The following is a 22,947-nucleotide window of genomic DNA, read 5'->3' on the forward strand; positions in this document are numbered from 1 at the left end:
TAAAATGCTGTCTAGGTTGGTCATAGCTTTTCTTCCAAGGGGCAAGCGTCTTTTAATTTCATGGCTGCAGTCACTATCTGCAGTGATTTTTGGAGCCCAAGAAAATTAAGTCTGTCACTGTTTCCATTGTTTCCCATCTGTTTGCCATGAAGTGATGGGACTGGGTTCCATGATCTTAGTTTTTTGAATATTGATTTATTAAAGAAATGGTGAAAACTCTTAATCTCAGAGGCTGAGAGTCCACAGCTAGTTTGTGTCCCTTGTTTTTTGTCTCATGCTGTATAGTTTTTCCTGAAATGTCTATCTTGGTTTAGGGTCCTAATCACTGAATCAAAGTCTTTGCGTATGCACTCTTTTGTCAAAATTCACCCTGGAGTACTGTAGATTTGCTTCCCTTCAATTTGCTCAGCAAAATTCAAGCTGCAAATTGAGTCTTTCTGGCCTACTTTCCTGCTCTGTTGTCACTGTGCAGAGATGAATGACCTATAGCCATGTTCACAGTTGTGGGGTTAAAACCCCTTTGTTGGGAAGAAGTACTTGCTGCAGGAATAGGAGATGCATGGATTCCCACTGATATAGAACCATGACATCACTTGTGGACACCTAAGTATATGTTTCCAACATTAAGCTATAGCTTAGGAGAACTTGCTGGTTGTTACTACAGCTACTTAATGCCCAGTGGTATATAATTTACATGATGATTATATTTTTAAAAAAGCAAAGAGGCAAAAAAATATACAACATAAATAGAAAAGATAAATATTAGAGGTTATTCTCTTAAGATGATAGAATTATGAATTAGATTTTCCTCATTTTGTCTAGGCTTTCACCCTTCCTATAATATGTAGGGTTATTATTGTAATGAAAATGCAATAAAACATTATAGCCCAGTGGTGTATATGAAGGGAAATGGAAAATGTGCCATTGAAATGGCAAATGTGCCGTGGATATTTGGAAAATTAAGTTATCAGGGAAGGAAGGTCCTAAAACCCAATTTGGACCCTGCAAAATCAGAAACAGTTCAGGAAAATGGAGAAAAGCAGGGGCAAGTATTTCAAAAGAAGCAAAGAAAATGGACAGAATATACTTACTCATCACATTATCTCTATTTATGTAGTCCCTTCTTAGAATTTTTCAGGTCTTACATCTTCCCACCTGATTACAATTTGTAAACGAGCGCTGTTTAACCAGTGATGCCAACTATGACTGTGTATTGTCCTTGGGGTATGCGGCTGAACCATGGAAGTTGAAAATGCTTATTTTAAAACATTGCTATGTTTTAGAGATTAATACTTGTCCTGTGGCACTCTGTGAAGAAGAGGGACATAGTGCCATCTGTTTCTTGGACACAGAAAATTTAAGTGACTTAATCAGTGTTGATCAGACTCAGTACTGGGGGACACTGTGGTATTAATAATTGCCATGCCAAGTAGTCAAAATTTCCCCTGCAACATCCATCTTATTTTATAACATCTATATCCAACTTGGGATTCTACTTAATATTATACTCGAAAAGTTATTCCTTTACTCGGTTTCACTTTACTGTCTTTCCCCAATATCTCCCACTTATCCAGAAGTCTTTCTTCTCATTCTACCCATTCTTCAAAGTCCACTCCAATCCTACCTCCTCAGTCAAGTCTTTTCAACCACTGCTCCTCGTGCTGACGTGCATCTCTCTAACAAATACCCAAGGCTCTCATTTTCAACAATATGGTTTTGGTCATCTACTTTGTATGGACTTCTGTTTCCTTTGACGGTACCACATATGACTCTACTTGGACATTTTCCACAGAACATCTAACTTAATATAGTGAAATCTGCCTGGTGGTGAGGTAACAGGGAGATGTTCCCGGAAACTTAATCATCAACCTTCTGGTTCCTGTGAATCAGGAGTCTCCGTGTGCTAGTGGTCTGAACATAGTTTCCATCCTTCACCTCCATGAGCAGCTTGGTGTCTGCAGATCAACTCAGACATGTGTCAGATTGTTACATATATTGTTGGGGAAGAACTAGGACTCTGAACTTGAAGCTACCTTGCTGGACTACTGCTTTCTGTCTGCACCCCCTCACTTGTCTCATTGTTAACCGCTTGTGCCTGCTCATTGGAGCTCCAGGAAGGCCTAGGAAACTAAAGACTTTTCTCTACAAACAAGAAACAAGGGAACCTGGAGAGCCTTGGGCTGGGTAGGTCCCGAAGATCCTTCTTGATCCCCCTTTTCTTTGATGCTGCTCAATCCTGAGGGGAGCATGGGTAAGACAAGGGGAATAAAATATTGGATAGAGAGGTTAATCATAAACTCGGCAAGGAAACTCAGTTTTAGGGGCGCTGGGTTTCATTCCCAGTAGGTACACAGTACTAATGTGGACTTGTCCTGTCATTGACTCAGTGTCTCTCTCTGCCGCCAGGATCTGAGAATGCAGAACAGTGCTCAGCACACATAAGTACTTAATCTGTAATCAGGCTGTCTAGTTTAGGGCTATCTCTTTGTAGTACTCAGTAGCTGGCTACACCGCTTCCATCCAGGAAGGTCAGTCTCGTTCATTCTGTATAACTGTGCAACAAACAAAAGGCTTTGGATTTACCTATGTAACTGTCTTGACAGGTGAGAAATTTATTTTACCCTTGCTTTAAAACTATGATTAGTAATTGTCATTTATTTTTTTTAAAGGTCCTCCTGGACCTCCAGGTGAAAAAGGAGATAGAGGCCCTCCTGGACAAAATGGTATACCAGGCTTTCCAGGTCTAATAGGTATGGTAATAGTAACTACTCCACTATGTACCACAGAGCTGAGTAGTGTACAGCCATGTATGAGGAAGGAGGGTTGACATATTTGATTGGTTCTCTGTGGGGTGTGTGTTCGTGCGTGTGTGTGTATGTGTGTATTGAGGGCATATTAAGTGTTCAGGTAGCCTCATCACCTCTATGTTCAGAATGGTAAGCACTGATTCTTTATTTTTGAAGAATGTTAACAACATGAGGTTGTTCGTTAATTCTAGGGAAGGCTGTCTGTATCACTGACCGCAAACAGTATTTGGCAGAACTAGTTTGAAGTCACAGGTGAAGGAAAATATGAAAACTACCTTCACATTGATTATATTTACACGTTATCTGGTTTTAAAGATACAAAAAATAAATAAATAAAATGAGTCAAAGGCGAATTGGATCATATTCCTTATATAGTCCTTAACTGAACATACCTGCTTAAACCTCTGCTGCTGCTGCTGCTGCTGCTAAGTCGTGTCAGTCATGTCCGACTCTGTGTGACCCCATAGACGGCAGCCCATCAGGCTCCCCCGTCCTTGGGATTCTCCAGGCAAGAACACTGGAGTGGGGTGCCATTTCCTTCTCCAATGCATGAAAATGAAAAGTGAAAGTGAAGTAATTCAGTCTTGTCCGACTCTTAGCGACCCCATGGACTGCAGCCCACCAGGCTCCTCCGTCCATGGGATTTTGGCAAGAGTACTGGAGTGAGGTGCCATTGCCTTCTTCTAAACCTCTGCAGTTTCAATATAAATATTGACTAGAATACGGATGAATTTTACCTTTGCTGTCAGTTAGTCTCTGTATCTTACTCAGAGCAAAATGTTTCAAATTACTTTCTTCAGTCTATTTTGTAATCTTGAAAGCAATATTTTGAAAGAAGATAATAGAAGACAGAAAAAGAGAAAGATCATGAACTTTTTCTGCTCTCAAAAAATAAAGAAGATAATAACAAGAACATGATCACCATGTTATTCATGGTTCAAAATCAAATACCTATATGATTGCTGAAGGTGGGGAGTACATTGCACAGTCTAATTACAACTAAAATGGTTTGTTCTGCCCTCTCCCAAAATACCTAAATAGTAAGGATTTCATCTTATTTTTCTGTCTTTTGATTATATAAAATGTCCTTCTTTCTGATCAATGTATCGACCAGCCCAGCTTACATCAGAAAAACAGTTTTTAAAAATGAAAAGCACGAATTTGACACAAGCCTGCCCTTTATGTCATAGAGCTTAAACACACACACACAGAAGTCGCTCAGTTGTGTCCAACTCTTTGCGACACCATGGATTGTAGCCCACCAGACTCCTTGGTCCATGGGATTTTCCAGGCATGAATACTGGAGTGGGTTGCCATTTAAAGCCGGTATATAACATGTACATTTTTTTTTTTAATTTAAATTCCTTTAAAGAAAAAAAATATATAGAGATAGTGAATTGTTGCTGTGCCTTTGAAAGTAATACCAGGTAAGATCCTTTATTCAAAAAAGTCTTTCCACTTGACTAGCACCTGGCAGAGCTTAGCAATGGTGTGTTAATGTCATGAGCAGGGGAAGTAACCAGTGTTATATTATCTGCCAGAGTGGCTATTGTCAAAGGTCTGTCAGCTCCTCCGTTACAAATTGCAATTGTCAAAGCTTTATAACTCAACCATAAAAGTTCAGTCTGGGCTAAAACTTGCTGTCCAAAGCTTCATCTTGGGAACATCTTTTGTAGCTGTTTCGGAACTATGGATGTATGAAATAGAAAGGGGGATTTAAAAGTTTCCGTTTTTGTTAATACCATAAACAGATACTGTTGCAAAGCTGCTTTGATTCTTTACGGGAGGCTTTAGTCTGTGGCTATTGGTGCTGCTCCTGTATACAAACAAGCATTATCTGGCCCCACTAAAGAGAAGCAGATTTCCCTGTGGGAGTGATAAACTGACTCTTAGATTATTAGGTTGCCATTTGATTTGGTGCACTGCAGCAAAAATATTCAATTATAAGGCATCTCTCCTACCTAACTGCTGCATTCTGTTTTGCTCTTTCCCACATTGCCCATTTGCCTCATGTGTAGAACTGGCTGGAATCAGGAGCTTAAAAGTATATAATGGACTGTCTTGATAATTCTACTTTCTGATTTAAGCAGGTTTATTAAAACCCCACATACACATGCAGTTAAGCCCACTAAACTCAGCTTGACACTCAACCACGATATGAAAGTCTGAGAAAAATAAGTGTTTATCCTGATGTTCAGTTTCCAAGTTGTGTCCAACTCTTTGCAACTCTATGGACTGCAGCCCGCCAAGTGCCTCTATCTGTGGCATTTCCCAGGCAAGGATATTGGAGTCCATTATTTATGTTAGTACTTTTAAATAATCAATACAGCAAATATATTATAATTGTTACTTATATACTGTGGTGGATATTATGTTAAACTGTGCTTTATCTCAAATAATATAATACAAAATCATTTCAGTGTGCTGTTTCCTTGGCAGCATGTCAAGGAGAATGACCTATGACCTTTTACTTTAAAATTTATTTTACAAAGTTTTTACTGAATACTTTCCCTGTGCCTAGGAGACACACGCACAGACACAGTTACATTATTGTTTGGGATTACAATGGAGTAGGTATAAACAAGAGCATGCAAGATAAGAGTAATACATTCCTTTACTTGTACCTAGTTTTCTTTAATAAATATTCTTTGATATTTCCCATTGCTTGAGTTGGGATTTCTCTGGGACAAATCTTAAAAATCCAATTTTTAGCTTACATTTCCAAGTTATCACTTCAGCCACAGCAAAATCCTGCCATTTGAAGATACCTGATTAGACTACATAAACCTTCTAATTAAAACTTTAAGATTTGTTTCCTCATGTGTTTTTATTTCTATTAACAAGATGTTACCTGTTGAATATCTGCTGTGTATGCACTAATGTTTTTCCACTTACTGTTGATGTTATCTATCGATTTCTACACATGAAATTTTAGGAAAGACATTATTCCTCCACCTTGGAGATTCACCTCTTTCATATTCATTAGTGAAATTAGATTGCTTCATTATTTTCTCAAATTGTTATGAAAAATGAATTATTACTACTGTTTTTTTTTTCTCCCTTCATTTACCGTGTAGGTACTCCAGGTCTTAAAGGTGATCGGGGGATCTCTGGTTTACCTGGAATTCGAGGATTCCCAGGACCAATGGGGAAGACCGGGAAGCCAGGTATTCTGATAATGCATATTCTCTCTATAGAACATGAAAATAAACACCAGATCATTGATATTCCTTTCAACTTCTTAGATAACAAAAACAATGGTCATCATGTTATGAACAGTAGCAGTTACATGCAGTTTATTTTGTGATCTGAAACATATTGAAACTGATTTCTGTCCATGTGAGCAAGGTTTCTGTTTACTAAAGGAAAACAATTTAATATAAAACCACAACAGAGGATCTATCAGCTTCACACCACTGTAAATCGCCATCTATCATAGAATAAAGAGAGTGCGAGACTGGCAAAGAAAACGAAAAAGCAAAATACTAACCAAATAACCAATAATAATAAACAATATTAACCCCCCTTTAACCAAAACCCTTCAAATCCTCTTAAGTTATAATTAACAAAACACAGGTAGACCTGAAATCCTATCCTTTGTAAGATAATTTGCCTTCTACTGTATCAGTTCAGTTCAGTGGCTCAGTCGTGTCCAACTCTTGCGACCCCATGAACTGCAGCATGCCAGACCTCCCTGTCCATCACCAGCTCCCGGAGTTTACCCAAACCCATGTCCATCGAGTCAGTGATGCCATCCAACCATCTCATCCTCTGTCGTCCCCTTTTCCTCCTGCCTTCAATCTTTCTCAGCATCAGGGTCTTTTCAAATGAGTCAGCTCTTCGCATCAGGTGGCCAAATTATTGGAGTTTCAGCTTCAACATCAGTCCCTCCAATGAACACCCAGGACTGATCTCCTTTAGGGTGGACTGGTTGAATCTCCTTGAAGTCCAAGGGACTCTCAAGAGTCTTCTCCAACACCATAGTTCAAAAGCATCAATTCTTCTGTGTTCAGCTTTCTTTATAGTCAACTCTCTGCTGCTGCTGCTGCTAAGTCACTTCAGTCGTGTCCGACTCTGTGCAACCCCATAGACAGCAGCCCACCAAGCTCCTCTGTCCCTGGGATTCTCCAGGCAAGAACACTGGAGTGGGTTGCCATTTCCTTCTCCAATGCATGAAAGTGAAAAGTGAAAGTGAAGTCGCTCAGTGGTGTCTGACTCTTAGTGACCCCATGGACTGGAGCCTACCAGGCTCCTCTGTCCATGGGATTTTCCAGGCAAGAGTACTGGAGTGGGGTGCCATTGCCTTCTCCGATAGTCAACTCTCACATCCATACATGACCACTGGAAAAACCATAGCCTTGACTAGACAGACCTTTGTTGACAAAGTAATGTCTCTGCTTTTGAATATGCTGTCTAAGTTGGTCATAAGTTTCCTTCCAAAGGAGTAAGCATCTTTTAATTTCATGGCTGCAATCAACATCTGCAGTGATGTTGGAGCCCAGAAAAATAAAGTCTGACACTGTTTCCACTGTTTCCCCATCTATTTCCCATGAAGTGATGGGACTGGATGCCATGATCTTAGTTTTCTGAATGTTGAGCTTTAACCCAACTTTTTCTCTTTCCTCTTTCACTTTCATCAAGAGGCTCTTTAGTTCTTCACTTTCTGCCATAAGGGTGGTGTCATCTGCATATCTGAGGTTATTGATATTTCTTCTGGCAGTCTTGATTCCAGCTTGTGCTTCTTCCAGCCTCGCATTTCAGATGATGTACTTTGCACATAAGTTAAATAAGCAGGGTGACAATATACAGCCTTGACGTACTCCCTTTCCTATGTGGAACCAGTCTGTTGTTCCATGTCCAGTTCTAACTGTTGCTTCCTGACCTGCATACAGGTTTCTCAGGAGGCAGGTCAGGTGGTCTGGTATTCCCATCTCTCTCAGAATTTTCCACAGTTGATTGTGATCCACACAGTCAAAGGCTTTGGCATAGTCAATAAAGCAGAAATGATGTTTTTCTGGAACTCTCTTGCTTTTTTGATGATCCAGCAGATGTTGTTTTATTAGTACTTAATAATCGACATGCTTGGGCCCGTTATAATTTGCATACACGATGATACTATGTCTACTCCTTATGCCAGTAGCCTAAGCCTGAATTGTGAACTTTGCACAGAAATTTTAGAAGGGAGCAGGGGCAGAAAAATGCAGAAGCAATTAGCTATATTGCCAAGTGGTAAGTAATAAACATTTGTACAGTAGAATAGAAGTAATGGGAGCTGGATGCTGTGGAAGTAGGCTGCTGCTGCTGCTGCTAAATCGCTTCAGTCATGTCCGGCTCTGAGCAACCCCATAGACATCAGCCCACCAGGCTCTCCCGTCCCTGGGATTCTCCAGGCAAGAACACTGGAGTGGGTTGCCATTTCCTCCTCCAATGCATGAAAGTGAAAAGTGAAAGTGAAATCTCTCAGTCGTGTCTGACTCTTCGCAACCCCATGGACTGCAGCCCACCAGGCTCCTCCATCCATGGGATTTTCCAGGCAAGAGTACTGGAGTGGGGTGCCATTGCCTTCTCCGGTGGAAGTAGGCAGTGGAATGATTAATTCCATACAGCAGGACAAGGTGTTAAAGAAAGTCCTATGGGAGCTGGCCTAAAGATGCATAGTATACCATTTTTGTCTGTGGTTTTCAGGCTTCAGCAGGCATTGGAATCACCTGTAGGGCCCTGTTAAAACAACTTCCTGGGCTCCTGGGCACCAACTCCAGAGTTTATAATACAGTAGATTAAGAATTGGGTTCCCCCAAGAATGTTTACTCTTTGCAAGTTTCCAGGTAATAGTGATGATGCTGATCCAGGGATCAGAGTTTGAGAACCACATTTCCAGTAAAGAAATGTGGAGAAACAGTAACTCTGTACAGAGGTAATAAATCCCTTGACCGAAGATATTCTCAGGATATCCCTTCCTTATTAAAAGATTCAAATTTGCTGGAAATGTGAGCAGCAGTGCCTGGTACTAGTTTAGTTATACTTCAGATTAAAACAGTAAATGAGTCCTTCCATACAAAAGTCCAAATAAATAAATAAATAAATAAAATTAGAAATAAAATCTATGAATTGTCATCTTCTAAATAATGACAGCCTGGACTGTCTGAGTGATGTCAAAGCATTAACAGATTTCAAAGCAAAAAAGTTTTTTAAAAAGCAGTCCTATTTATTTTCTCCTATTTTCTCTCCTGCTCTCCTTTTCTTCCCAACCCTGCCCTCTTTCTTCCATGTGTATTAAGTACTCCCCACCCCATATATATAATACACAGACACACACACACACACAAGGGACAATGCTTGGTACAAGGGAATGAGAAGTAAAGAAGACACAGTCTTAACTGATAAAATATAAACATATAAGCAGAAAAAGGGAAGACTTTCTTCTTGATCCATCTCAGATTTATAGAGCATTTATTATCCCAACAGGTTTATTGAAGAGAGCTTGGAAGATTTAATTAATGTGTAACCTTACATATATTTAAAATCCCTAAAGGACTCTGAATAGAACCTGTTTAAATGAACTAGATTTTCCAGCAATGTAAATAATTTACTTCTCTTGGAATCCATTCAAAGTCTGATTCTAAGAATGAGTTATGGTCTTTCTTAGGAGTATCTAAAGCTATAGACCATAACAAATTCATTTATTTATTTGACAAACGATTATGAAACACTTTCTCTGTGCTATTCATGGAGATATTTATAGATAGTCGAATATATGGATTTGAAACTCAGAGGTGAAGCCAGATGTAAAAAGACAAAGTTGTAGTCAGTCTCATTTAAATGTTCACTGAGGTCAATGAATTTTAATAATCATTTATTTTAATAGTAGTTCTTGGGTAGGCAGTGAGAAGAGAAGGAGCCTAGGATAAAGGCTGAAGTGGTTCCGGAAGTACAGACAGAGCAGAAACAGCAAAGGAGCCCAAGTGAGGAGGAGAGCCCAGACAAGGTGAAGTGGAAAAGGCAGACAGTTGCACAAGTCGGTCAAGTAAGATGCAGCCCACAGAAAGCTCTTGGCATTTTTTGCTATGAGGACGTTGCCTTTATTGAGAGCAGTTTTTGTGGGGTTGGGTGGAAGCCAGATTAGGGAAGGCCCAGAGGTAGCTGGTGGCAGGGACTGTAGATGGGGGTAGAGAGGTCAGGCTCTTCCTAGGGAGAGGAGGAGCTCAGTTCTTTCTTTTGATTTTGTGTTTTCTTTGGAGGGTAATTTGAATACTATTTAAAGGCTGATGGCCAGATGAAATACAGGAGTTCCTGAAGATACAGAGGAAAGAAAGGTGAAACAGACTGTGACACGTTAGGAAGAGGGTGGAAGGGGAAGGATCTAGGAGACGGGAAGAAGCAGGAGGGGGCCGAGGAGGGAGGCTGTCACGTCTGAATCGACATGGAGAGACTGGCTGAGCTGAGTGTGCCTACGTGTGAAAACGGGAACCCAGAGCCTGGCTCGTGGCAGGGGCTCTGAAAATGCCCGGCGTCATAATGATATCGGTGAGAATAGCTCCTCTCATCTTAGAATTTAGAGTGGCAGTACGTTACATACCATCTACTTCTTATTTTTCAGTGATTGTCAGAAATATTAGTTCTTTATTTTTGATGAAAGAGTGACATATCTGACAAGAGGTGGTTAACTCCAGATTTTGACAACGTTGTTGGGCTCACTTTTACCCTAAGGCATTGCTTCATAAAGGAGAGAGGAGCCCCTGTTCTCTAGAAAAGATGTTTTTCATGTGTTCAGGTGTGAAAAAGACTTCCAAATGCTGTCTGTGAGGAAATCTCTGAAACATGCTAAAATGACATAAAACATTCGTTTTTATTTATAAGAAGAAAAGTGGGTCATTTGCTCAGATCTTTGGTTTAAACCGTTCTGTTGTTCAAATATTGAAGACAAATTGCAGTATGAAAAGACTTCCAAGAATCATCTTACAACTATTTTCTAATTGTGAAAATAGTGCTAGAATGATAAGATTGTTTATTATCTTCTCTGAAAAGAATTAGAACTGACCAGTTACACCGTTTTAAACCTCTATCCCCAATTTTTGTTTAATATCTTAGATTTTTTCTCTTGAGGAAGTCTAAAACTTTGTTATTATATCTCATAAAAGCCTACCATCCACCCCCCCAAAAAAGTAGAAATGGTCTTGGGTACTTTGTGCAAGATTAATGATTCTTGTCAATTTAATATTACCTGAAATGACTGAATCATTAGTAAAAAGTGAATTTAATGATGTACATTGTATTCATAGGTGTAAAACAATTAGAGACTTTCTCTTTATCATACTCTGATAAAGAATGGTTGGTATTTCATGAAATCTTCACAATAGAATTTTAATGAAATTTTAATTTTTAATAAAATCCACATTATTTTGTATTTTTTTAAATGTAGTAAGTTGGGGATCAAAAAAAAATCTTCTCAAAAAGTCAAATAAGGACAAGTGTTCAAAAACAAAGCATAGATGAAGCAAAGTAAACTAGAGGAAAAAACAGTTAAAAAAATAAAATCCAAAATAAAAAGTAAAACTGAAAAATAAAGTTTAAAATAAATGTACCATAAAAAGGTGAACTGAAATGAAAATATCCTCTCTGATTCACTGAGAATAAAATCATGGAGACCATTCTAGCTAAGTGATGTTGTACAACAAATAATGAGAGCTACCATCTCTCACATGCATCTCTTATGGGCAAGGCCTTTTATAAACATGGTTGCTAATTTCCCAGGCAACTCTACAATAGAAAGTATTGGTTTTTTTTCATTTGAAAGAAGAATAAACTTTAGCTCAGAAAGGTTTAAAGACCTGTTCTGAGCCACATACCTAATAAGTGGCCAAGCAAAATAATTCAACACAAGAGATTTTAAAATGATTGTTATTATTCCAAAGCTCATGAGTTTTTGAACTCTGCTTTCTGAGTTCTTGGATGAAAAGAGAGCAGTCCTTGGTGTTATTGGAGGAAATCAAGAATGTTAATAAAGATTTTGACTTAGAGCTGGATAGCACTGTGCTCAGTCATGCATTTTATACCAGGAAGGTTATTATTTGCAAGACAGCCAACTGAGGACCCTTGGAAGGAGAATCAATAAGCGAGAGCAGCACCCCTCTCATGGGACGGGATTGTCCCTCGTGAAGTCTCTTGTTGGTGCTAAGGACTGATCCTCTGGATCTACCTTTCTGAATGGAACCATGGGTTAAATAGCAATCCATTAGCAAAGAGCAGGGTCTTAGCAATGTTTCCATAAGTATCTGAAGCCCTAAACCTTATTAGAATACCTTTTGTACCACACCTCTAACTATGTGAATGAAATTTCACAAAGCCAAAATTTCTCAAAATTTCTTGAAGCCTAGAGGTTTAGACACCCCCTCAAACCTTCCCAGCTTTCCCCAGTACAGAGGTAGTCAGGATCTCAGTACTCCCAGTTCTTTTCACAGCTCAGTCTTTGAGAGGCTCCACACAAAAAAAGAAATAGAAAGTAAGATAGAAAAATTGTAAAGGAATGGAAAATCAAGGTTTGGGATGAGATGGTGGACACTAGACTTTCTGGGGAAGGGAGGAAGACAGAGAAAAAGGACAAAAAGGAGCATGCACACGCCCCAAACAAACTGCTTACTCCTCAGTTTTGCTTACTTTAGGAAAATGGAACACTTAATGCCCTGGTAAGGAATCTGAGATAATGTATGTAAAGGACCTACCCATAAAATGCCAAGTTCATAATAGCCTTCTAAAATGATAGCTATCGTCGTCACCATCATCATCATCAGCATTATTATGTCTGAGCATCTGTAGGTTGTTATACATTGATGTTCTGGATGACCTCACCATGCTCTGTCTCCTTTTAGGGCAAGCATTGTGAATTGCCTACATTAATTTTTTTCCCTTTTTTTTTTTTTTTAAGGACTTAATGGACAAAAAGGCCAGAAGGGAGAAAAAGGGAGTGGAAGCATGCAAAGTAAGTTTATAATTTCTTGTTTTTTTTTCCTCTGTGGCTCTGTAATAAACAAGCTTGTGACAGTGGTGGGCTACGCTTGAGGTAGAGGTTGAGAACTTCATTGTTGATCCATAGATGCTTTGAAAGTCAGCCACAGTTTTCTACAAGTAAACTGTGCTAATTGGAATAAAGCAAATAGATTAAATTACACAACTCTAAATCTCATTACCCATTTGTATTTAGTTTTTGTGATGAGCGTAATGTTCTAAAAATTTCACACAGAAAATTGCTCAATTTTCAAGCCAATTTCAATCTGCTGAAGGAAAATCAAGCTTATGAATAGAAACAATTACAGCCTCCTTACCTACTAACCAAAATAACTGAAATGTTACATATAGGAATTTGCACAATCTAAGAACCCTGACAGACTAATTCTGTGACAGCTGGGATTTTTTGTGTTTTGTTTTGTTAAAAACTTGACAAGTAATATTCAATATCCCAGACCTTCAAAACTGCAATAGCATAGATTTCACAACAGGACTCCCTGTGAATGGAACGGTGATTTTATATTCTAGTGTAGAGAATTTGTAAATTGGACCTTGAAAACTAAATATTAGATGACTTATCTTTATAAGTCAACACTTGTATGTCTAGTCTGAACCTACCAGATATAATGAAAAAATTTTGAAAGGGAATTCACATTTGACTTCTCAGAAACCAATGTGTTGCTCCTCTGCATCCGCGCTAGGCACTGCATGTAATGTGTATATGTGTGTGTGCTGTGAAAATAGGGGATACACACAGAGATGATCATGATCTGTACCCATCAGGAATCTGATTGAGACAGATTTTGGCAAATCCTTTCATGGAACCATAAAAATCTAGCAGTTCTCCATTGTAATTATTGTTTTAAAACTGCAGTACTAATTTTTCTGTCTTATTAAAATTAATTATTTTAACCTAATAGTGTGTGTGGATGACACATTTAGGCAACTTAGGATCACCACTGTGAATGCCAGCCATTTAAGTGTGGTATAACCACATGATGCTTTCTACAATCGTTTCCGTAATTGCTTCATTGTTGAACTGTGTGTGCCCTTAAATTGAACAATACTAAGTGTTGTTTATCCTCAAAGTGCTTTAGTGTGAGTCAGTGATTATTAGTGTTGTTGTTATTGTATTGAAGGCTTCTCAGGTGGCTCAGTGGTAAAGAATCTGCCTGCCAATGCAGGAGATTCAGGAGACGTGGGTTTGATCCCTGAATCAGGAAGTTTCCCTGGAGAAGGAAATGGCAACCCACTCCGGTATTCTTGCCAAGACAGTCCCATGGACAGAGGAGCCTGACAGGCTACAGTCCATGGATAGGAAAAAGTCTCCTTTGTGTCCATTTATTATTTGATGTGGTCACTTTGATCAGCTGTTTACTTTTTATTCCATTTCTTCCCCTTTCCCCCATCACCCACTTATTTTCATTGAGCTCCTGTGTAATTCTTCTCTATCTGCATGTTTATCTCAAAATTTATTTCTTCCTTTGGTGGTGGTTTAGTCACTAAGTCATGTCTGACTCTTGCGACCCCAAGAACTGTAGCCTGCCAGGTTCCTCTGTTCATGGGACTCTCCATCTTTGGTTCTTTATCTCCTTCTTGTCTTTTCTTAAGACATTCTCTGAGTTTCTTAACCTTGACTGTGGCCAAGCTTGGCAAATAAGGGAAACCTTTATTTTGCAGCCTGTTTAACCAAACACCCACCCTTTCTTTTGTTACCTGAGGCTTTCAAATGCTTTGAACATTTTTTGTTTTCAGATGTGTTCAGAAATGTTTTCAGTTATAGGTATTTTCATGGCTGTTTTGAAGTTTATGTGCTTGCTTTCTTTGAAGAAGTGTTAAGAGGAATTTCCATGTGTAAATGTGTGTGCATAGCCTCCAGATTCCTCTCCATGTATCCTCCCATAAAGAGTATGTAATTCCATACTGTTTCAAAAACACAGAAGGATCATATCCAGAAACGTCTACACAGAGTAGTCTGTCTTCTTCTTTAAGTTAGCATACCAATCATCTGCCATGGCAATACTTAGGGTACTTTTTTCTCTCTCAGTGGCTACACACTATTCCATTAATATAGTGCTGCCCTAATTGGCATAATATGTCATTCAATTCCCTAATGATGAACACTTGATTTTTGTTTGCTTTAGCTTGGCTTACCTGTGGCGGATTCATTTTGATATTTGGCAAAACTAATACAATTATGTAAAGTTTAAAAATAAAATAAAATTAAAAAAAAAAAAGAAACAATGCTACTTTCAGCACTCTCTTACATGATCTTTTGGGAATGTTTTTTAATAGAGAATTTGCTAGAAGTAGAATCAATAATTGAAAGGTGACATGCATTTTACAATTTGGTGGATTTTTGCAAATGGCTCCTAAAAGGTTGCACCAATTTATTCTGTACGAAAGTGCCTTATCCCCCACATCTTCAATTAATTCTGATATATGAAAATTGATGCTGAATTATTTTGCTGTAATTTTTAAAAATATTTTTCAAGTGTGATTTAAATATAATGAAAATAATCATTGACTTCCTATTTTGTTTTGGGGGGGGTTCAGCTTTTTTTTAATTAAGTTTTATTTGAATACAGTTGATTTGGTTTCCCAGGTGGCACTAATAGTAAAGAACCCACCTGCCAAAGTAGGACACATAAGAGACTCGGGCTCAGTCCCTAGATCGGGAAGATCCCCTGGAGGAGGGCATGGCAACCCACTCCAGTATTCTTGCCTGGAGAATCCCATGGACAGAGGAGCCTAGAGGGCTACGGTCTATAGGGTCGCAGAGTTGGACACAACTGAAGCGACTTAGTGCACACACATGTAGTCGATTTATAGTGTTGTGTTAGTTTTTGCTATACAGCAGAGTGAATCAGTTATACATATACATATATCCACTCTTTTTTAGATTCTATTCCTTTATAGATCATTACAGAGTGTTAAGTAGAATTCCTTGTGCTATACAGTAGGTCCTTGTTAGTTATCTATTTTACATATAGTGGAGTGTATATGAAAATCCCAGTCTCCCAAGTTATCCCTCCCCCCTTCCTCTTTGGTAACTGTTTTCTTTTTTTTAATATTTTTTTTCTTTTCTGTATCCGTGACTCTGTTTCCATTTTGCATATAGGTTCATTTGTATCATTCTTTTAGATTCCACATATAATCAGTGTCTTATGATATTTGTCTTTCTGTGTCTGACTCACTTAATTTAGTATGACAATTTCTAGCTCCAACCATGTTGCTGCAAACAACATTACTTTATTCTTTTTTATGGCTGAGTAATTTTCCACACCACCTCTTCTTTATCCATTCCTCTGTTGATAGACATTTAGGTTGCTTCCATGTCCTGGGTATTGTAAATAGTCCTGCAATGAGCACTGTGGTACATGTGTCTTTTCCAATTATGGCTTTCTCTGGATATATGCCCAGGAGTGGGAATGCTGAATCATATGGTAGTTCTATTTTTAGTTTTTTAAGGAACCTCCATACTGTTCTTAGTAATGGCTATACCAATTTAGATTCTCACCAACAGTGTAGGAGGGTTCTCTTTTCTTCACACCCTTGCAAGCATTTATCATTTGTAGATTTTTAAATGATGGCCATTCTGATCTGTGTGAGGTGATACCTCATTGTAGTTTTGATTTGCATTACTCTGGTAATTCCCTGGTGGCTCAAACTTCTCTGGTGGCTCAGATGTTAAAGCTTCTGCTTACAATGCAGAAGACCCGGGTTCAGTCCCTAGGTTGGGAAGATCTCCTGGAGAAGGAAATGGCAACCCACTCCAGTATTCTTGCTTGGAAAATCCCATGGACGGAGGAGCCTGTGGGCTACAGTCCATGGGGTCGCAAAGAGTCGGACACGACTGAGCAACTTCACTTTCTTTCTTTCACTCGGGTAATTAGTGATGTTGAGCATCTTTTCATGTGCCTCTTGGCCATGTGTGTATCTTCTTTAAAGAAATGTTTATTTAGATCTTCTGCCCATTTATTGATTGGGCTGTTTGTTTCCTTGGTATTGAGCCCCTTGAGCTGTTTGTATATTTTGGAAATGAATCCCTTGTCGGTCACTTTGCAAATATTTTCTCCCATTATGTGGGTTGTTTTTTCATTTTGTTTATGATTTTCTTTGCTATGCCAAAGCTTATACGTTTACTTAGGTCCTATTTGCTTATTTTTGTTTTTATTCTCATTACTCTAGGAGGTAGGTCAAAAAAGATCTTGCTATGATATTTGTCAGAGAGTGTTCTATGTTTTCCTCTAAGATTTTGATAGTACCTGGTTTTACATTTAGGCCTTTAATCCATTTTGCATTTGTTTTTGTGTATGGTGCTGAAGCATGTTCTAATTTCATTCTTATTTCCTCTTTCATATATGTGTCAGGACCAGGATAACTCCCTGATCGTATTAGGGCAGGCCCCTTTGAAGATCAGGTGGGTTGGGCGGGACACCCCGTGCTACCATCTCATTAAAAGGCCCTTCATCTCTGGACAAGTCATCAGCACATCTGACTCCAGGATTCCCTTGTGGCTCCTCCAAACAACCTTGGTTCCCACATGGTATCAGCTTCCACATGCCTTCCTCTCCTGGTTTTTTGGTGCTGTTGGGGCCTCTGCTCCCCTGCTCATACCTGTCCGCTCTCCAGCACCTCTCCATGACCACTGTCCCTGAGCTGGGATGCCTCCATGGATTGACTTGCAGACTGCTTTCTCCTACCCTTCTCAGAGCCAGGCCAGGATCACTCTGCCACTCACTCATCTAGTGTCTCCCGAATCCATTGGCTCCCAGGAGAAATTTCATGGTAACAGATTATATGTGAGTTCTTTACCCTCAAACATATCAGTCTCAGCCAGAGATAGTGATGCCATAAAGGAATCCATTTGTTTGTTCAGCATATGTTTACCATATACCTCCTGGAGCTAGACTTAACAGCTAATAAGATAGCTGTTGTCTCTGGCCTTCCAGAACTAATTGTCCCTGAAAAACATAGCCATGGACACAAGCAGTTATGCATTAGAGCAGGGCTAGATGGGGGAGGGAACTGGGCTCCGTGGGTGTTCAGAGGGGATCAAGAGTCTTCAATTCCTCTTCGTTTACTTTGTCTTCTTATTCTCCAGTTTATGGCATATGTTTTTCAAGTTTTGTCATGAAGTCAAGTGGAGCTGGGGCAGTTCCTTCAAAATTTTTTAGCCAAAAAAAAAAAAATCAAAATTTGTTGCCTTAAATTACCAGGCTCTTTCAAGCAAGAATATTTTGATCATAAAAAAATAATGCTGAAACTATTTTATTCTATAAAGCTCTTTTCACCAGCCTGCTTCATTTAATATCCTTGGTAAACGCACATGTAAAAACAAAGTTTCGAAGTGTGTTAGTTATGTTACTCAATAAAAACTATAAAGAAAACCATTTTTTAAGCAATTCTTTGTGCTTTAAATATTCTGTTTAGATCCTGGAGAAAAAGAAATATTTCAGCAGAACTGGAGATATTTTTTGTAGGTAAAAAAGCTGAAAATGAGAAAGGAGAAAAAGTAGGAAAAGACAAACTACAAAAAAAGAAAGCTATGGGATTCCTTGTTCATTTTGAATGTCTATCTCTCTCTATTAATCAAAAGATGGAATTTCCTCACCTCTCCTTCCCTTCAAGTTTTAACACATACAGTCCCAGGATTCAGGATATTAAAGTTCTAGGAGAATTCTCAGTAGCATCCCTGTGTGTCTGCCCACTTTCATTCCCTCGCCTGTGAAATGGGCATTGTATCACTCACCTCACAGTGTTGTCGTGAGAGTCACATAAGATACTCCATGTATGTAGATGGCTCTGTAAAATCATGACGTGCTTAACACTCATAAGGCATAGTTCCCGGTGGGTCTCTCTAACCTGGAGCTATTCTTTCTCACTGGTCTAATGCAGACATTTAAATCCACAATCAGAACATGAGTGTGTGCCAAATGAAAATGCAAGAAGCCAAATAAATGCCATGGACAAAAAAGAGATGCTGGAGACTCGGATAAGATTTTACATTAGATAGAGCAACGCAAGTGTGACCAGATCACAAATCAATGAGTTTGTCTGAGCCGAGGAAAAGAGCGTTAAGTTATAAATAAAAGGAGTGATTAAACAGAGTGCCCACCAGAGGCCAGAAGCTGTCAACACAGGTCAGAACAAAATGTCAGGCTAATAAAACAGGAGTTCCAGGCTCTGAGGAACGAAGGATGAGCCCATGACGCTGCTGATGAGAAAGCTCCAGGAAAGGTTGAAACAGATTAGAGTTGTCAGTGGTACTCTGGGTTTGTGCCGGCTCAACACTAATGTCTCCAGGAGAAGAGGGACAGGGAGCAATCAGACCACCCATCCTCAGTGCTAGCAAACTAGCAATGTTGAGGAGCCAATTATTGCAGATGTCTGAAGATGAGTCGGATCTCTTGGCCTGTGGTTTCATTGGATGTCCTACCTTTTTCTGTGCTGGGGGCCAGGCGACAGCTGAGAGCCATCTTTCCTTCCAACAGGACTTGGTCTACGTTGGCCTCAGGATGACCCTGAACCCAGACACCCTGGGACACCATGCTAGGGGATTCAGTTCACAAGCTATCTGGCTCCCCAGACTACAAAGAACTTCTTTACATGTGTGAAATACTAACCTGAACTTTCCACATTAGGGCAGAAGGGCTTTTTCTCTAGACAAAAGTAGATGCTGAATGCCCAGTTCAAATGCACACATGGCACCCAATTTAATAACATATAGTAAAAAGAAAATAAGTCTGCATCAAGTTCTAACGCTTGTCCTAATAGTCTGCTGTGTTCTCACCCTAACTTCGAAGCATATGTGTTTCAGGCAAATGAATTCCTGCTGTACAATTAAATACTTTGTGTGATGCTCTGTCCTAAAGATACCAAGTACTAATGTCCGTGTTTTCTACTGTGCTTTTTACCCAATAAGACTACATACAATGAAACTCATAGCACGATATGAAATATCAGTATGTCTTTCATTTGATTACTGCTGAGGACTCAGCACACCCTTGAATGAATCCCTGTCTTTCTCAAAGCAATCAGCTGACCAAAGTCAAGGCTGCTTCTCCAACCATAAAATAATTATAATAATGAGTGTTTGGAGAACATTTGCTCAGCACCAGGGGCTTTAATGCATTATCTCATCTGATCTTCAGAAGAGCCTTTGAGGTAAGTCTTATCATCATTCCCATTTTATAGATTAGAAACTGAAGCTCACCTGTAATAAGTGGTAGAACAGAAACGCAAAACCTGATGTGTTGATCTGCAACGTTCCTATTTGTTTCTATGACTCCATCCAACACTCCTACACTAGTTTTCTATATTTTTATATATAAATACCACAAATATATGGAGGGTGCGGAGAGAGGGAGAAGGAAGGGAGAGAAAGAGATTTGTAATGAGCAATTTGATTATCTAGGATGGCTATAATCATTTGAAGACCTTAAGGAAGAAAAAGTTCTTAGAACATGAATTCCACTAGGTCAGATTCCAAGAAAGCATTCTCGTTTAATCTCTGTTGATGTTTCTTCCATCATATCCTGTTCCAGCCACTGCCTCCAGTCTCTCCCTAAAGAATATTAACTCAGAAACATAGTCTTTCTGGAATGCTCACCAAGCTTCCATTACTTTGCTGAGAGCTACTCGTGTGTGCCAGGGGAAGATGCTACCTGTTAATATTCTATCTTTATTTCAGTAACTGGCTCAATTTGAACACATTTTTTTCCCAATTTTGTTGCTGCTTGGATGTCCCATTTCTTTCGTCATGTTTCTTGTTTTACTGCTCACTATCCTTTCCTCAGTGGCCCAGCTGGGCTTCAGCAGAGCAGTGTCCCCTGAGCAGTGATGGCTCCATGTAACTTACATAAACACTGATCATTCTCAACAGTTATGTGGTGTTTTCAGCTTTATGTGATTCCACAAATGGTTGCTAAAAACACATAGTGTTCCATTAAGAAGCAATAGATGTATTCCTTAATAGTGTGTATATCTAATATGTCTTGTAAATTGAACTAGAGATTTAAATCAGTAATGAGCCTAGGGCTTAGCACTGGTCCTGTTTAGGACCTATCCCAGCTGTCTCACAGCTTGACTCTCAGCAGAGATAATGAGAAGGGAAAAAAAAAAAAATCAATACAGTTCCAGCCAGGTCTTTTGCATCAGCAAAGTTTGTAATTCACCCAGGTATGTGCTAGAGTTCAGATGGAGCAGAGAGACCCAACACGCCATTTCCCATGTCTCCACGAGCTTGGAGGTCCAAATGACTTTCCTTCCTTCTTCAGAGAACCGGGTCCTGGCTTCCTGTTCTGCAGTAAACATCATCTTACACTAATACAAGATTGTTTCTTTTATGAACACACAGAGTCCTAACCACTGGACCACCAGGGAATTCCCAGGTCACAACGGATCATTTGCCCCCTTAACCTGGTTCTCTGGCTACTGTGCTCCCTACAATGCGAATCTCAAGGTCAGATTCCTTAGAACAGCCAGCGGAGTTACTTGCTCGCACATGAAGTGTCCCAGAAATATCTCCCACTGTGGCTTACCCTGCAGGACCCTTCCTGGACGCTCTGGTTACCCTCACCCCCTGATTCTGCTGTGTTCTCACTCACATCCTGCTTAATCCACTGCAAAGTAAGAACTTTTAAGTTGTAACGTATTTACTCAGTATCATCTAGGTTTACTAACATTTATTTTGATGTAACACATTCTCAATCTTTTGGTTATTGAACTATGGGTGTTCACTGTCATCATTGTTAATTTTGCTAAGTTTCTAATTTCCAGTGCAACCACATGTCTGCTACCCAGCTATTCCGCAGTCCTGAAATCTGGGGCATGGTGGGGGGGGGGGAGCAGTCAGTCCTTTAATCCTGAAATAAAATTGTAATAAATTGAGCACCACCCTCATATTCTAAGGCAATTCCAGTACCTCCTGGAATTGTGCCTGCTTTAGAAAGCAGTTTGATGAAAATATGAAAAAATTATATTCCCTTCATCTCCTCTTTCAAATCCCCGTGACAACTGTGATAGTGGGTTTAATAGGGTTTCTAGCAATTCCTTTTCTCCTGAAACCTCAGAACGTGCCTTTATTAGGAAGTAGGGTCTTTGCAGGTGTAGTTAAGCTAAGATGAGGTCATACTGGATTCTGGTGGGCCCTGAAGCCAGCGATGGACATCTTGATAAGAAGAGAATGCCATAGAGACACAGTGAAGACCACGTGGAGACAGAGACAAGGATTAGAGTGATCTGGTTACAAGCCAAACAATACTAAGACTTGCTGAAGCCATGAGAAACTTAAGACAAAGAAGGATAGATTCTCCCCAGAGGCTTCAAAGAAAACAAGGCTCTGCCACCATCTTGATTTCAGACTTCTGCCCTCCAGTACTGCAAGAATAAAGTTCTGTTGTTTTAAGCTGCACAGTTTGTGACCATTTACTATTGTTCAGTTCAGTTCAGTCTCTCAGTCGTGTCCGACTCTTGGCAACCCCATGAACCACAACACGCCAGGCCTCCCTGTCTATCAGTAACTCCCGGAGTCTACCCAAACCTATGTCCATCAAGTTGGTGATGCCATCCAGCCATCTCATCCTCTGTTGTCCCCTTCTCCTCCTGCCCTAAATCTTTCCCAGCATCAGGGTCTTTTCCAATGAGTCAGCTCTTCACATCAGGTGGCCAAATATTGGAGTTTCAGCTTCAACACCCGTCCTTCCAATGAATACCCAGGACTGATTTCCTTTAGGATGGATTGGTTGGATCTCCTTGCAGTCCAAGGGACTCTCAAAAATCTTCTCCAACACCAAAGTTCAAAAGCATCAATTCTTTGGCACTCAGCTTTCTTTATAGTCCAACTCTCACATCCATACATGACCACTGGAAAAACCATAGCCTTGACTAGACGGAACTTTGTTGGCAAGGTAATGTCTCTGCTTTTGAATATGCTGTCTGGGTTGGTCATTGACTATAGTAGCCTGAGGAAACTCACACACCCACGCATCTTTGTTGTTGCTTCCCGCCCCCCCCCCCCCCGACATCTCTCATTCCAACAATGACCACCACATGTCTCCCTTCATTTGAGAATGTTCCCTAATTCTACCTGGGGATGTAAGAGAATTTTACTGAAGAATCATGCCTAACAGGA

The 22,947-nt window shown here is 39.7% G+C and overlaps 1 protein-coding gene across 2 annotated transcripts in view; it reads left to right on the forward strand.

Moving 5' to 3' along the window:
• Positions 1 to 22,947, forward strand: part of MSR1 (macrophage scavenger receptor 1) — a 78,874-nt gene that overhangs the window by 23,695 nt on the left and 32,232 nt on the right. The window contains exons 6-9 of one of the 2 annotated variants that reach the window (XM_061404336.1): positions 2,670 to 2,750; positions 5,885 to 5,974; positions 12,730 to 12,783; positions 17,183 to 18,205. In XM_061404336.1, the coding sequence (XP_061260320.1) occupies positions 2,670 to 2,750; positions 5,885 to 5,974; positions 12,730 to 12,783; positions 17,183 to 17,193 (236 nt within the window). In that variant the 3' untranslated portion in view covers positions 17,194 to 18,205. Of the gene's footprint in view, positions 1 to 2,669; positions 2,751 to 5,884; positions 5,975 to 12,729; positions 12,784 to 17,182; positions 18,206 to 22,947 lie in introns of those variants that run through there. The other variant, XM_061404335.1, reaches the window with a different exon arrangement.

The sequence above is a fragment of the Bos javanicus genome, chromosome 27 (assembly GCF_032452875.1).
Source record: "Bos javanicus breed banteng chromosome 27, ARS-OSU_banteng_1.0, whole genome shotgun sequence".
Lineage (NCBI taxonomy): Eukaryota > Metazoa > Chordata > Mammalia > Artiodactyla > Bovidae > Bos > Bos javanicus.